Source organism: Mercenaria mercenaria, unplaced genomic scaffold (assembly GCF_021730395.1).
Source record: "Mercenaria mercenaria strain notata unplaced genomic scaffold, MADL_Memer_1 contig_677, whole genome shotgun sequence".
Lineage (NCBI taxonomy): Eukaryota > Metazoa > Mollusca > Bivalvia > Venerida > Veneridae > Mercenaria > Mercenaria mercenaria.
In genome coordinates this window covers 6,242-22,915 of record NW_026463567.1, presented here as the reverse complement: position 1 = coordinate 22,915, position 16,674 = coordinate 6,242, and the positions used below count along the sequence as shown (strand labels likewise).

The window sequence follows — 16,674 nt, the reverse complement described above, 5'->3', positions numbered from 1 at the left end:
GTAGTTACCATTCAACGCTGTTGATACTAGTATGTCTAGTTAGAATCGAAATAATTAGTTCCCAAGTGTGATTTATCGTAGAATAATCCGAGTTTTTCGTTCTTATGCGAAACAATATATCACTCAGGCCTAAGGCCTTCGTGATATATTCTTACGCAGAAGAACTCAAAACACGGTGTATTCTACGATAAACCACGTTTGGGAACTTATTATTTCTTAAATAACCTAAGTTTAGAGTTCGGCCTTCGTGATATATTTGTACTCATAGGCCAAATTCAGATTATTCTACGATAAAACATATTTAGATACATATCATTGCTATTCAAACACGACATACTTCAAAAAATTGTAGACGAAAATCTTAGGAGAATTTTTATCAAACGTAAATAACAACAAAACTGCATCCTACGCCGAAATATTTAGTCAAAATTTATGTAAGTCATCAGCTGTTCGTCTTAGAATCTGTACCATAAACTCTAAATGTATAATAAAATTATCTAAGCAATTCACTTTGTCAATTTTTTTCCAGTAGAAGTGTGCGTTTATTAGACCTGGAGGGCGAACTTCTCTCTGAATTTTGCAAATAATGGACAAACAAAAACGCGAAAGTTTCATTCCTTTACCAACAACTAACATTCACCGCTACATCTGTTACAATGTAAAGTTACTGTATAAGAAATCACTTTGTCGAAATTACTACAAATCCTGCACAATAATGCAGTGAAACCCCGCTCTTTCAATTGATCATCTAATTTTCACTACTTACGAGATGACTTAAAATTGCTTTCATGAGCTATGCCCATACCAGTTTTTTTCCACCGTAAAGACGTGAGTACTGCCTATTAAATTCTGCCGACAAAGCTTGGAATGGGTTTCTAAGTATAAAAACAGCCTTTGTGTAATTCAATTTAAAAACACCAATCCGGCAATTTTCATGACTAGTACCTTCATTACTAGCAAGGTGAGTTTTCACGATGTATATATTTCCACTAGCTGTACACAAACCTGAACCTTTAAAGTTCCAATCAGTGTATATACTGCCAGTAAATGTACCTAAAATATATATTATAAACACTTGTCTAGTTTTCAACAAAATTGACAATTCTTTGTCATCATCCTAAGTAATTATGTCTGTAAATACATTAAACATGTTAATTCAAATTGTAGAACAATTGAATTTTTTTTACATCTAGCATATAGATAAAGTAGAAAATACTTGCATGTCACATTATTTTTCCAGAGCGTCCGTTTTTGTCTCCGTCAGTCACACACGTCAGATTATGTTAAAGCGTTCACAAAACAAACGTTTCTGTTATGAATGGTATTTATACGTAGAGATGAAAAAAATAAAGAAAATAAATAAAATCCATTTCGATCATGCATATATCCACTCATCATTAGTCAGAGAGGATGGTACAAGTTGTTAAAAAATCATTTAGAAGTACATACAGATTCAAAAGCAAAATGAAAGCAGAGTCGGTTTGATAAATACAATAGCAAAGGTAAGACTTACAATATGAATGACAAAACATAGAATTACAAATTCAAAGACACAATAACAATAACGAAATATATTAGAGCAGTTATGACTTTTACTATATGATCAACAGACATACAATAAGAATAACGATATATACAATAAAAACAGCAGAGTTAAGAATATGAATGACTCGACATTGAATTATAATAACATATATAGAATGAAAATGAAATAAATTATATAATTTATTTCCGATTTCATACAAGTTGTTGAGTGTATTGGTGTATCAATACGCTAGATTGACTCCATTTTGACTCCAGTTTAATATTTTACTATTAGTGCAGCCATGTGGAGACATTATTTCATTAAATCATGCCATTTGTGGGAAAGGCCCCAAACTTGGTACAAATGTTACAGGGTATTATCTTATAAGGAAAAGAAAGAAAATTGATGTTATATCTAAGATGACCGACATGTCGGCAATTAAAGAATGGAAGCCAAAATCCAATATGTATTACAATAATCTGTTATCACGTCATATATTTCTACAAAAACTGAAAATAATGCTCATTATTAACATAATATTACATTTAGGACTGCATACTTTATTTTGTTGGCATATTTGACGCTACTGTGTGATCAAAATGGCCGTCAAAAGTAAAATGGCCGCCAAAGAATATGAATGTAAAGTAGTGATTTATTTCATGCACTGTACCATTATACTGTAAATTAAGAATATATTTATCATGAATATGGATTTATAAATAGTTATAATTGAAAACAAATTTTGTCATACCTATACTACCCTCTAATTATATGCATGTGAAATGCAAGCCTCGTGCAAATTTGGTAGTGAGTGTAAATGTAGACGGTTTGTCTTCACTGATAGATATCATTTATTTGCCACCTTAAAATAGTCGTAATTCGACTTAGTTGAACCTATCAACAAACGACCTATTATACGAGGCCAAACATCTAATCAGGCATGCTCCAAAGTAAGCGCCCAAAAGCTAAAGTCCCAATGAATAATCAAATGTAAAGCGACTGGTAATATTAAACTCAAATTGATTATTACACTGAATATAGCTTTTCAAAAACTTCAAAAATCTGCAGAGAGACGGTAGTCATCTAGTCAATCCACTTAGCTCATTCGGGAGAACGCAGATCTGACTACTTGAAAAAATAAAGTTATTTTGTGTCTGAAATCATTCATCCTCCATCTATGGTTTATGTTGAGAATTTTGGCAGTAATTGCAGAAAACAGGTTTGTACTAGTAGAGAATCCTGGAACACTGTGTAGGTTAAACATCCGTTATATAACTGAAATTCTGACGAAATGAAATCGGCGTTATATCAAAAACAAACAAGAGGTAGTGATCTTGCTATCCTTTTTGCGTTACCAATTAATCTGAAAACATAAAGAATGTTATACACTTACACAAGACATATCACAAAGATCAGATCGGTTAGACAGATAATGTCATCGAATGTCATGTGAAAACAAACTGTTTGGTGATTTGAATCGTGCAACAAAAGATGCAGTCAAGACGGTTTAATAAAATTAATAGCAAAATCTATGAACACATTCCATGGAATTAGATAATATAACAAAGATATTCAAGAGTGTGCGAATAAGATCTCTATGTACAAGAAACCTAGGCTTATACCAACAGCCTCACAAACAACAGGACTTTGCCTGTACCCCGTCTTAAACTCATGTTATAGGGTTTGGAGATGGTATTGGATATCCAGTAAAAGCACCATCTAGCTAATAACTAGCTCCTTGTGGGGAAACAATCATTCACCTGTATATGCGCTAATAGAAGACCAGGTCTGACCAAACGAAGTTCCACAACGAATTTTAGCATCTTGACCAAACTGCATGTTATAAGCTGCTAGAGCAATAAATAAAACTGTTAAACTGACTTGAAACACCATTTGAAAGGTCAAGTGTCATCAATCAAAGCAATCACTATTAAATGGTGTGTACATATCTGGCGTTATCTACACCTATGTTGATGAAATACAGTGTACCTGAAGGTCACAATCTAAATCCCAGATGTTATATATATTTATTGTTGGTGCAAAAATCATATGATATGGAAAGATTTGCTATTACTTCATCAGATCCTTTCCTAAGCCTATAAAAGCTACAGTTATGAATTGTGACATGATCAAATTCAATGCTGATAATACAGGAAATAAAAATGCATAATTTTCGGTTCAGTCCTAACATGTCGAGGAAGGCTAGTGACGCTGTAACTATGTATGTATGTGACGAATCGAGGAATCGCAGGCAGGATTTTTAAATGGACATGTTACATCACTTCGACTTTGTTTGCAGGGCTTTATTTCAATTATTTATAATAATGTCACCGCATAATTCATGAGTCATTGGTTCGAGCCCACTGGGGTCACGACAATGTCTTTTCATATGACACTAGTACTGTTCAATTGTGGGAAACGGACTCGAGGGTAGTTATACTAAGCTTGAAGCCTTCATCACATTCAAGAATAAACAAAATTGTATAAACTAAATGCAGGTCAGATGATTTGTCGGTACCTTAAAAGTGATGCAATTAATACCTTTACGAATTGCCTTTCTACCTCGCAAAAGACTGTTGCAATGCATTGTTGAGTGGAATTCATAGAGCCTTATTGTTCCAACAACAACATGTACATAACTCAGTTGCTCGCATTATAGATATACATCCGATCATAGTCAGAATAGAGACCCATTTTGCTAGCAGCGAATTAGTACACATATAACATACACGAACTTAATCGTTTCTTCTCAATCTTCCTCAGTGTCATCATTTACAACATGATAGAAGTTTTTACCCTTGATGGGCAGAATAGGGACACACGTTCAAAAGATACTATGTCATTAGAAGTACCAAAGGCTCCAAGTTTTATTGATGACAACTAGAGCAACCATCTGAATGTCTTTTCAAAACTCAATGAAAACGGAATATTGCTTGAAAGATAGCCACCAATATAAACTTATGATCTGAAGTTTTCTTGGTGGTATTCTTTCTTGAAGTTGGACATTCTTTCATTTATCTATACATCTAAAGTAGATCAAGGCAATGCTTGAAATTTTGTTGTTTTTTTAATGTGACATTCCCTGTTTGACTTTCATCCTTGGTTATATTAGTTGTTGACTCTGAGTCATTTTGATGTATTTTATAGTATGCATTAAGTTTCGGATCACTTTGATTTCCCAGATTTTTGAAATTATAAATTAATTGACACACATGATAATTTCTGTGGAAAGATTACCACATGGTAGGACAGTAGTCTATTCATATTTGTAATATACATTTTGATTAAGGAAAGGTGCTGATTTTAATTTAATATGGCAGAAACAAACTGAATGACAGCACGCATATATATATATAACTTTAGTCCGAATAACAATTTGTATTTTCTTCTGTATCCGTCATACAACTTTCTGATAATATCTTTTTTACAATTTGTTTTGTCATTTTGCTTCGTACTAGTATTCTTACGGCCTTTTAGGATTTCGACAAAGTATCTAAACAGATCAAGCTGTGTGCGGTATAAATAGCGAAATTTCAGCAAATGGAAGTAACTCAATTTCTTAAATTATAGTAAATGAAAACAGTGAACAGCTGAAATCCATTAATTAGCTTGTGTGTAATCTGTGCTTGCATAAAGTAATTTAAAACACAGATTAACTGGCTAAAAAACAATTGAGTGTATCTGATCCTTACTTTTTAAGAGCTCTTTTAATGAATGACGGTCTCTTTGAATAATTTCGGCCATTTTGTTCCTCTTCAAACTTTCTTTCACATTTAAATTTAAGACATCGTATCCTAACTTTCAACCAAAAATCGATGCTTTTATCCACAAACAGAACGTTCCTTTTATTTTTTACCATATGACTGCACTACATACATGATTTGGTATTTTAACACTAATGTTTGAACCCTCTCAGCGGGGAATGATTTTATGTACAGTGTCTTGCAAATGTGGTGTTCGGGATAAGCGGTATCTCAGAGTGATGTTGTTTGCTTTTCTGTTTGTCTTTTCTGTGTATGATAAGTGTGTTTGTGGGGGTTGTTGTCTGTCTGTCTGTTCGTGCGTGCGTGCGTGCGTTCGTGTTTGTGTGTGTGCGCGCGCGCGAATGTGTGTGCGTGTGTATTTAGTACGTTCGTGTTTGCGACGTTGTAGGAGTACTAGGTTTAAGGGAAGCTGCTGTTCCTGTTTAATATTCATCCTTGCTCAACCTTCCCCCAAGAACCCACCCTGTTATCTAGCCCTTAGCACACAACCCTTATTTTCTGTATTTTGCATATATCTTATGTGCTTATTGATGGGTTTTTGAAGCAATCCGTCTAAATTATTTCCAATATAGCTTCCTTTGTTGTAGGCATACTTTGCGATGCATGGCTCTATGTCTTTGTTTTGCGTGGTCTTTGTTTCCCGGAAATCTACCCTTACCTTTTTTTCCTTTAAAGTGAATTTGACACAACTAGTAATATGCAGGTCATTTTGTATTTAATTCATAAGAACAGATGTGTTTTACTTGCAAACTATTATTGCAAAATACGAGACACCTGGACCATATCATCAACACAAGTCGAATATGCAATTTGGCTATTATAATTATAAAATTATTGTGTGTACTGTTTTGGGCCGAGAGCTCACGGACTTTTATTGCAACAATTCAGTCAAAAGAAGTTTATACATTTTTAGAAACAATATTTCATATCCTCAATAAAAATCCATTTCTTAAGTATCCAAGCCGTGTCCAGCTATATTGTGTTCACTTACGTTTGTGATACGTGGGATAAAACTCACTTTTAAAAGTTTAGGGGGTAGAATAAAATTAACGTCTACCAGTTTTTTCACTGTTTAATTACAGTAACTATCTGACTGTCAGTAAATGTATATATGTCAAAAAGAAATTAATCAAATACGAATGAAGGGCAAACTTGATATTTAAGTTTAAAGGTCAAATTTATGTACAAATCACAAAAACTGGCATATTTGAAATTTATTTTTATTCTTTAAAATTACTTTGTTATTATAAGTTACTCAGCTTTATATATGTAATGTGTATATATCAGTCAAAGTCTCAAATGCAAATCTTATTGCAAAACGTCAAGGTCAACCCTGATAATTGAAGGTCAAAGTTCATTTTCATGCAAATGTATAAAATGTTACCGTTACTTTTCCTAACCTGTTTAATATGTATTCACAGTATTAGTCACTGAAGTAAATTCGTTTTAATGTCTGTATACCAGGCGAAGTCGGCAGTGCAAATGTAACTCCAAAACTGCGGAGGGTAAAGTTTATATCAAAGGTCAAAAGTCTAACTTATGTGAAAAATTGCATGAATAGCTTCCTGTTTGAATTATAACAGCTATTTTTAATCCTTATTAGTAATTGCTCGTGATTAATTTTATTGTATATATGTCCAACAATGTCAGTAATAAAGATATCGTCTAAAATCAGACAAGTTCAAATGTGATATTAAGGGTCAAAGATCATTTTCAAGTAAAATAATAAAAAAGGTCTTTAACTTTTCTTCTTGTATCTGGTCGATATTACTCAACGATATCAGTTCATTTTAATGTATAAAAGATAGGCGATGTCTGGTATGCAAGTATAATTTCAAAACATTCAAGGACAACCATAATATCAAAGATCAAAGGCTGAAAAAGTAAGTAAATGTTGCAATAATACCACCTTTTTTGTTTAAAAGTAGTTGTTTCGTCATTTTACTAACTGATCGTTGTTCATTTTACTGTATATATGTCAGACGATGTCATGGAAGAGAAAATACTAAAGGTCAGGGGTCATTTTTGTGGAAAAGATCAAAATGTAGCTTACTTACTCATTACTTTGTTCAAAAATAATACCTCGTTGTTATATTTCACTGATAGCAATTTATTTTGATGTATACATGTCAAACATGGTCAGGAATGTAGGTCTTATCCCAATAAGGCAAAGCCAAACCTATTATCAAAGGTCAAGGGTCAAATTTGTGTGAAAATTAGCAAAAAAAAAGCATTTTTGCAATGAATTTTCTTTATTTTTTAGGATATTTCAAAACAAGTGACTGATCATTATTCATTCTATAGTATATATAACAGATGATATTCTTGAAATAATAATGAAAAATTAGTCAAGGTCAAATCTGACATTAAAAGTCAAAGGAGAAGGCCCCAAAAATACTCACCATTATGAACAAACCTGGCTGGAACAAGTTGGGGAGCAAATGTAAAGATCCTATGGCAAGTCTACATAGCCCATAGCAGAGTATCCACCTCATTGGTAACTGCTTCAAAAACCAGCAAAGATAAACTGGACAAGGTTAAATTTCAAGTCTGAGGATAATCCTGGATCAATGAAAACAACTCCAATAAAAGAAATGGAAAAGACGGCCAACCCTTAGCCATTAGAGACAAGACGAGAGTACAAAGCCTTTGTGCACGCAGAGAAGGCAAACAGACTACCATCCCGACCACTCCACTCAAAATTCGAGAGCAGAACCAAGAACAGACTGAAACGACATCGTCAAAGAACTGCGAAGAGGGAAAGCAGCAGCATTGGACACAGAGGCAGAGCCGCTCAAGCCCGATGAATGGGTTCCCGGACAGTGTGCTCCCAAGATCAGGTTGGAGGTGTCAGGAGAAGAAGAAAATGAAAAGCAGCATCAAGCTTACCAACAATCTCTTACGCTAGAAATGATCAATAATCGCTATCCAGCACATTCTTGGATCCAAGCATATACCGATGGATCAGTGAAAAAGGCAGTTCAGAATGCTGGGAGTAGTGTCTACATCAAGTTTTCAGACAGCTCCACTCTCACACTCTCTCATCCAGCTTGCAAGAGATGATCAAACTATAGATCCAGATGCAAGCTCTCACATCGGCGACGCTCGAACTGTATGAGCGAGGAGAAAAGGGACAATATATTCATAACAGACACCAAGTCAGCTCTTCAGGCTCTCTCAGCATGTCCACAAGACCACTTAACCACACAGCTGTTGAAAAACATCAATCTCCTGTCTGAGAACAATAATGTAGCATTTCGATGGATTCCTGCACGTGTGTGTGTAGCTGGAAACGAAGCTGTGCACAAACGTGCGAAGGAAGCAACCAGGCAAAAACAGTTCCAACCTCCAACTTTATACAGAAGCTCAGACTCTGTGGAAGGACAGCTTTGCGTAAGACTGGAAAAACATAAATGGAGGCTACCTGCCAAATCATGACAGTCTACACAAGCTAAGGCACAGCCAATTAACTGTCTTCCGTCTGCGCACTGGGGACTGTGACCTGAGAAAACATATGAAGAAGTTGGTTGTTGTAGAGACAGCTAAATGTCAGTGCGGATCAGAGGAAAAAAAAACATTTCATATTCTGCAGGGCTGTTCCTATCTGGAAGCACGCCAGAAAATTTGGCCAACAGACATCCCATTTGAGACCAAGCTGTGGAGAGATGCCAGCGACCTGCAGAATACGGTATAGTTCATTGCCGCATCTAATCATCTATATAAAACGGCCATAAGAAGATGGAACGCAGTAAGGAAGTAAGTAAGAAAAAGTTAGCATTTAAATGAATTATTATCAAGTTATAACGACAATATATATTTTAACAGAAATAAAATAAAAGTGCTATCTTTTGAATTTATTACCCGAAAATGAATTTTAAACTTTAACGTCAGGGCTGACCTAGACTCATATCATATGATAATTATCTTCATTGTTGACATTGACACACACATATATATATTTGAAACTTCAAGTAATTACTATAAGACACTAATAATGACAAAATACCTTTAAACAATGAAAAGCATTGGAAAAATGCTATTTTTGCGATCTTTCACGCAAAATTGACCTTTTTCCTTTGATATAAGCTTTACCAATCATTGTTTTTGAAATTAGATGTGCATTGCAAACATTGACTTACAAATAAACATCAGACAAATTTATTTTCAATGAAAAAATGACAAGATAATTTTAACGAAGAAGAAGTTTAAAATGCTGTGTTTTGAATTTTTACTTGAAAACGACCTTTGACCTTTAATGTTAGGTTTGACCATGACTAATTTGTCATTATTATTTCAACAGTGATATTGTCTGTTATATATACTTTTAAATGAATAATGATCAGTTTTACTTGCAGTGACAAAAATAACCTACTCAATAAAGAAAATCAGAAAATTCTTACACGAATTTGACCTTTGACCTTTGATAATAGGTTTGCCTTTGACTTATAGGGATAAGACCTTCATTGCTGACCTTGCTTAACATGAATACATGAAAGCAACTTGCTAACAGTGAGTTATAACAACAAGATATTTTTGAACAAAGTTGTAAACAAGTATGCTACATTTTGATCTTTTCCACAAAAATGACCCCTGACCTTTAATACCAGGTTCGATCTATTTTCTCTTCGATGACATCGTCCGACATATATACAGTAAAATGAACAACGATCAGTTACTAAATGACAAAACAATTACTTTTAAACAATAAACAATTTTACAAACAGATGATATTATTGCAACATTTTACATACTTTTTCGACCTTTGACCTTTGATATTATGGTTGTCCTTGAATGTTTTGAAATTAAAAGTGCATACCAGACATCGCCTATCTTTTATACATTAAAATGAACTGATATCGTTGACTAATATCGACAAGATATTATTAACAAGAAGAAAAGTTAAAAAGCTTTTTTTCAGTCTTTTACATGAAAATGACCCTTGACTGTTAATATCACATTTGAACTTGTCTGATTTCAGACGATATCTTTATTACTGATATGGTGGGATGTACATTAAAATAAATCACGAGCAATTAATAATAATGATTAGAAATAGCTGTTATATTTCAAAACGGAAGATATTCTTGCAATTTTTCACACAAATTTGACGTTTGACCTTTGATATAAGCTTTACCCTTGGCAGCTTTGGGGTTACATCAGTGTAAAGTGTGTAATATTGCACTATGTCGAAAAGACAAAATTGATGGTCCTAGTTGAAAATATACATCAGTGAAATTGAGAAAAAAATAACACACTTTGGAAATTCGATAACGGTTGGGTCATTTGAAAAACTTGGGGTCAATCATTATACCATTAAAGAGGGAATCGTTTCCTTTTTAAACTTGTGTTTTTTATCGAATATGACATAGACAGAAAGGTATCAAATTCTTGCCTACACAGCGAGGAAAATATACATTTTTCAAACACGCGCCAGGATTAAACTTGTCAAAAATAGCGTATACTAAGTTGACTTCACATTGTACTGGCGCTATTGTGACGTCATAAACTCTATAAATAATGTCAGGAATACCGAAAGGTAGTGGTCTCCACAACCTATTTTACCACACTGTCCACACTGTCCCTCGGGTGGGGAAAAACCTTTCTTACGCAGGCAGGCATGCTATATTCTTATATTCTGGTTAATGCAAGTGTACCGAAACATGTTTTATGAAGGTTGGGTTTGTTCAAAATGTTTTATTCAATATGTTAAAAAATCCCCAACCGCAGATTTTACACGTCAAGTATTTAGATGTTTAGAACAAATTGTATGTAACCAGTTTGCACAAGTTCGGAATTGTACCTATTTTTCGTCAAATCATCATGATCGCCAAATCCAGTTTGCATATTGCACGCAATTTCAAATTGCTAAACATGTCATAAAGAATATTTCCTTCAGGTGAGCTTGTTTAAAGCTGATGGTGGATAAATGATTGCGGAGATATCCCTTTTTCAGCATTCGAAATACCTTTGATAAGATCAGTGTGCAAAGAAAACTGTCAGTCTTTTTGTTGTCATGCCATGCATTTACTTCTTTTAAAGTTAACATGCCCTTGACCGAAAATATTATTTTGTTGACACAGTGCCATATACATTATAACCATTCTGCTTGTTATTATTATAATGACACATTATCTGAATGTCTCGAAAAACAAGAGCTAGTTTATTAGTATTCTGACAGGAAAGTTCAACGTGCCTTCTACGATGTGCCTCCGGTAGACTGCGCGTACATAAGGTGTTGACTTTACATTTTTGTGTAAGTAGAAATGATGAACATTCACGCTGAATGTTAACCCTAATATCTTAAATTAGAAACAAACACATGAATTAAACACACAACTAAGTTTTGACTGACCTACGCACTCGTCATGTGCCGAGTATAAGACAGCTATTGGTGACTTGGACGTTGATCGCGGCAATATATAAAACTATCGCTTTTGTGTTTGCAGTTGTTCAAAGTTCAATAATTAGATCATCCAGAAAAAATGACAGTTCTAGATTAAAATGTTCTGAAGAACTATACACCTGTCTCTAATATAAAGTATGCATCCAAAATACATTTAAAGGTAGTCGATGTTTATGTTTAATGTATATTTCTCTACTGTTTTCCAAAGCTCAGTAATGTGCTCTTTTAGGATCATTTGTAAGTAATAAACGGCAAATATTTATTTTGATCGTTTTTTTTTCTTTCATTTCATCTCTCCTGATGTCACCATTAATACTTTTCAACCTGTAATTTCGGCGGTAATTTTGCATTTTCATGAACTATACAATAATACAAAAGCCTTACAATGGGTTTTCTTGCTTATTATTTATTCAAGTTATCCATTTTGTTAACTGTCTTAAATCTATCATAATCAAACATATTAATCCTAGTGAAAATGCGCTTACATTTTTTTAAAGTTACCCCATCCACTCAATTTTTACTATGCATGGCATTTAAAGAAAAACTTACGAATATATGTTTTCCATAAATATCAAGTCTTAAATGAGGTAGGGAAAAAGGTGAAAGTTAATATCTTTTTTTCTTTTGGATTGGCCATTTCATGGGCAGATATGTCTCAACCAGTTTCAGAGCTGTATTTGCTACAAAAATCCATTTAGGAATTATAAATAATCATAAGTTAAGCTTCAATGTGTGTGTTTACATAGCAAAACACACATTTTGAGAAGTTTTGCTTATTTACTCAAGATTTACCTCAAACACAATGAAATATTTCAAAAAAAGTAATTGAAATTGAACAATTGACTTTTCAATATTACCGTTATCATTTAAAAAAAACAACATATTTTTATATTTCTACACTAGTATTTCCAATAATATCTAATGATGAAATAGATAATTAATTAGCGAATGGACCACAAAAAGCCCCACCAAATGATTAAAGGCAGATTTAAATTATTGGCAGTCTTCTTGGGTCTTTTTTAGATTTACTCAGACCGCACCATTATGTGGAATTATCACCTTTAATATTCAAGTACTTAAGCAGTTCTTGTAATCACAAATGTTCTTCACATAGATATCCCTTATGGACTGCATTAAAGGCCTAACCAAATAATGTTAGGATAAATTCAATCGGTAAGTTTAAAAAGAAATCAATATGACGACTTTATAGTGACCCATGTCACTAGCATATACTTATTCATGACCAATGAAAACGTTTTGTAGTATATGTAATTTTTCATCTAGAGGACACAACATTTTGCAATAAAAAGGGTCTGTAATTATAAGAACAGAGTTAGTAAGGAATATGGAAAAAAAAAGTGCAGTTATTTTGATATGTGGCTTAGTGTTGTATAGCTTTTTTGTTTTTGTTACTATTTTGGAACAACATGATTACACGGAACCACCATTATTACGACAGGTATTCGATTCCTTTTATTTACTTATATGTACATTTTTATCGAATGTTTACTGTGTTTACATATAAACTAATGTTTTTTTTCAAGTTTTACTTTGTCAGACTATTTTCCCTTTGTCCTATTATTGTATACGTTTTAAAATATTATGAATTTACAGACATCAAGTCAATAGCATAGTTATGTTTTAAATAGTTTTTAAGGATTCGATAGAAATGTGATATTTTAGAATTTGAACATCACCATCTCTGAACATTACCAAGTCAAAAAAGGGAACTTTTTATATGTAGGAAGTCCTAAATCATGAAAAGAACCTTAAATTGAAACCTTTCCATTGTCCAACAAACTTTGTTTGCTGCACATTTACAGGTTGTAAAATATGTAGATTTAGTTTTCTTATCGGGTCCAGCTTCATTATGTTAATACTTGAGGTATAATCTGCAAGACTGTTCCGCTTATTTTCAACGCACAGGTTACAATCTATTCTTATCAACAGTATCAGATGTGATGCCAGTTGTAATGTGTCCTCTGAAAAAAATTACTCTTTATATTTGCATCCAGTAGCTAAGTAACACAATTTAGACGTTTCCTGTTATTAAGTAATATTGGTTAAGTCAAAAGATCCGCGCTTTTTATGGACTTGAAACAGATATATCCATTGTAAGTGGAATGTAAAGAAAATAAATTTTAGGAAAACGGTTTTATCTCATTGATTCAATGAGTCCTATTTTATAATTCTTCACTATGGTCTCATTAAGGCATATACAAAAAATAACGTCTTTGTATCACAAAATAAATTAGTAAAATGTATTAATGTATCTATAAATTGTGGTTTTAACAGTCAATAACAGGTTTTAATGATCTTTAATTTTCAACAATATAACAACGGCATAATATTAAAAATACCAAAACATAAAAGATAGACTTAGTCTTGTTCATAAAATAAATATCCAAGCTATAGAAATGATAATTTTGTGAAATGCGCCGATATTTACAGAAACATAAACAGATCTATGTAGAAGTTTCATGTATTTCATGCTGATTCCTTCGCTATTTTCATCAATGTGCAACATACAAACAATCTGCATTATTAGTGTAAGCTAAAGTATGATTTTATAATTACAAGCACATTTATTTTCTTGTAATCTATTTTTGATATATGTACAAATTAAGAAAAGACGTTAAATTGCTATTGTTTTTATCACATTTCATATCGTCGGGAATCCCGTTCTCGAGCGTCACCTATTCTCGAGTTACTTCCCATTTCGCGCTGAAAGTGAGGCTATGACGCGTTTTGACATTAGGAAACCCCACTTCCGTTGTAAACAAACGCTACTTTTGCACTCTAAAGAAAATGAGCAGCCTGCTGCGTATCAAGGTAAAATCATTATAACAAATACATAAACTGATGTAAAAATACCTGTTTTAACTAAGCATTATTTATTCCATTTAATATTCACTCTGTATTTTATTAAACTCAAAGTATTTTTCTGGTCTCTCTGCATCAGTGATGACCTGCATTATGACTGCATTACTTCACATAAAAACCACTACCGTACCGTATTATTTCTTATCTATGGAGTGGGTTCTGTGGAGTATACTGCCTTAAGACAGATGTGTGTTAGGCACATTTTTCTTTGATTTTCAGCTTCAGCCTACTTCTAAAAAAGCTGTCTTACGTCAGTATTCTCCCACCAGCATGACTAATGCATATAACCTGGTGAAGGACAGGGGTGTCTCTGTATACATGGCTGCTAAATTACATGGTGTCCCAACTTCAACCTTGCGTGATAGAGTTGACAATAGAGTCTCTATTGAAACTGTTAAGTCTGGACCAGAGCCAGTGTTAACCTTAGAGGAAGAAGCCAAACTTTGTGCTCATCTGAAGGAGTTAGCAGAGGTAGGTTATGGATATACCCGTGCTGAAACAATAGCATTAGCCTCTGACTATACAGTTGCACTTGGAAAAAGAAATGTTGACAATCCCTTCAGCATGAAATGGTTTTATGGTTTCATGAAGAGGTGGCCGGAGCTGAATGTAGTTCGTCCGTCTAGTTTGTCAGAGCAACGTGCAAAGTGTGACAGTGATACATGTATTTACAATTATTTCTGTGAACTTAACAGAATAGTCAGCAAGTATGCCCTAAGTGATAAACCACAGAATATCTATAACATTGACGAAAAGGGTATCAATACGGAATTTAAACCACCTAATGTAGTTGCAGGTAAAGCATCCAAGCAACAAACTATCATGGCTGAACGTTCAAAAACTGTGACTGTCATTGGTGGAGGAAATGCTTTGGGCCAGAGTATTCCACCATTTTTTGTCTTTCCAGGGGAAAGACTTGTAGATGGTCTTATGGACGGTAAAACTCCAGGCGCTGATGGTGTTATGACCAAAACAGGCTGGTCAAATACTGATGTGTTTAGAAAATATCTTAAAGATCACTTTGTTAAGTTTGTTCAGGGTAGAGATATGTCTGATACTAGTCTTGTTCTTTATGACGGTCACAGAAGCCATCTGTCTGTTGATCTGATTGAATGGGCCCAAGATAATAACATTGTTCTGTTTGTTTTGCCACCACACACATCCCATGTCCTTCAGCCAATGGATATTGGTTGTTTCGGACCTCTTCAACTGAAGTACAGTCAAGAGTGTACCACTTTTGCACGTCTTAACCACAGGGTCGTAACCAGGTATGATGTGTGTGGTCTTGCATGCAAAGCCTATGCAGCCGCTTTGAACACCATTAACCTACAGTCTGCATTTAAAAAAGCAGGTATCTTCCCCCTGTTGGATGGTAAGACCATGTGTGAGTCTCTGGGTACTAAAACAAAACCTTCAATGCTTTATAGTTGTACAAAAAATGATAAGGATATAGCTTTACCAAACAATGAGCATAATGAAACTTCAGTTAATGACACGAATGGTGGTAAGGATGAAGCATTGCAGGTACCTGAACAGTTTTTTAGTAAACGTAAAGGTGTTGTAGTTCAGAAGGTAACTAACAAAAGAAGAAATGTTAACAATATTGTTGGTGGAAAGGCACTTGAAGGTGACACTGTTGAAAAACTAAGGAAGTACCACCAAGAATCTGAAAAGCAAAAACCCCATGAATGTAAATCTGTAAAGTCAAAACAATCTGTAAAACAAAAGAAGGTTTCAAAAAAGTTGAGCAAACCTTTCACTGATTTCTCACAGACTGCATGCAAACCACTTCCAGGACCATCACATATAAATTTAGCCTGTGATAGCAGTTCTGTTGCAAGTAACTGTCAGACTGACTCATCTGATGAATCTGAGGTTTGCTGTGTATGTAAACATTTTTATGTACCCCGTAAATTAAGAGATGGAACTCTGTGCATTACCCAGTGGGCCCAGTGTGATGTATGTGATCACTGGGTTCACTTGAAATACTGTACTCCTGTGAGAGTTGTATGTGTGTGTTCGGGTTTAACGTCTTTTTCAACAATTTTTCAGTCATATAAACGACGGTGTCTACTTGTAGCAGTGAGCACAATGCCCAA

General features: G+C 34.0%; 1 protein-coding gene across 1 annotated transcript; it reads left to right on the top strand.

Annotated features, from left to right (window-relative positions):
• Nucleotides 1-14,377: 14,377 nt before the first annotated feature.
• LOC128554712 (jerky protein homolog-like) lies at nt 14,378-16,450 on the top strand (the record flags this gene model as incomplete). The annotated part of the gene is made up of 2 exons (XM_053536024.1): nt 14,378-14,524; nt 14,795-16,450. Coding segments are annotated over exons 1-2 (1,680 nt in total), but the record flags the coding sequence as incomplete, so codon positions are not given.
• Nucleotides 16,451-16,674: the final 224 nt, after the last annotated feature.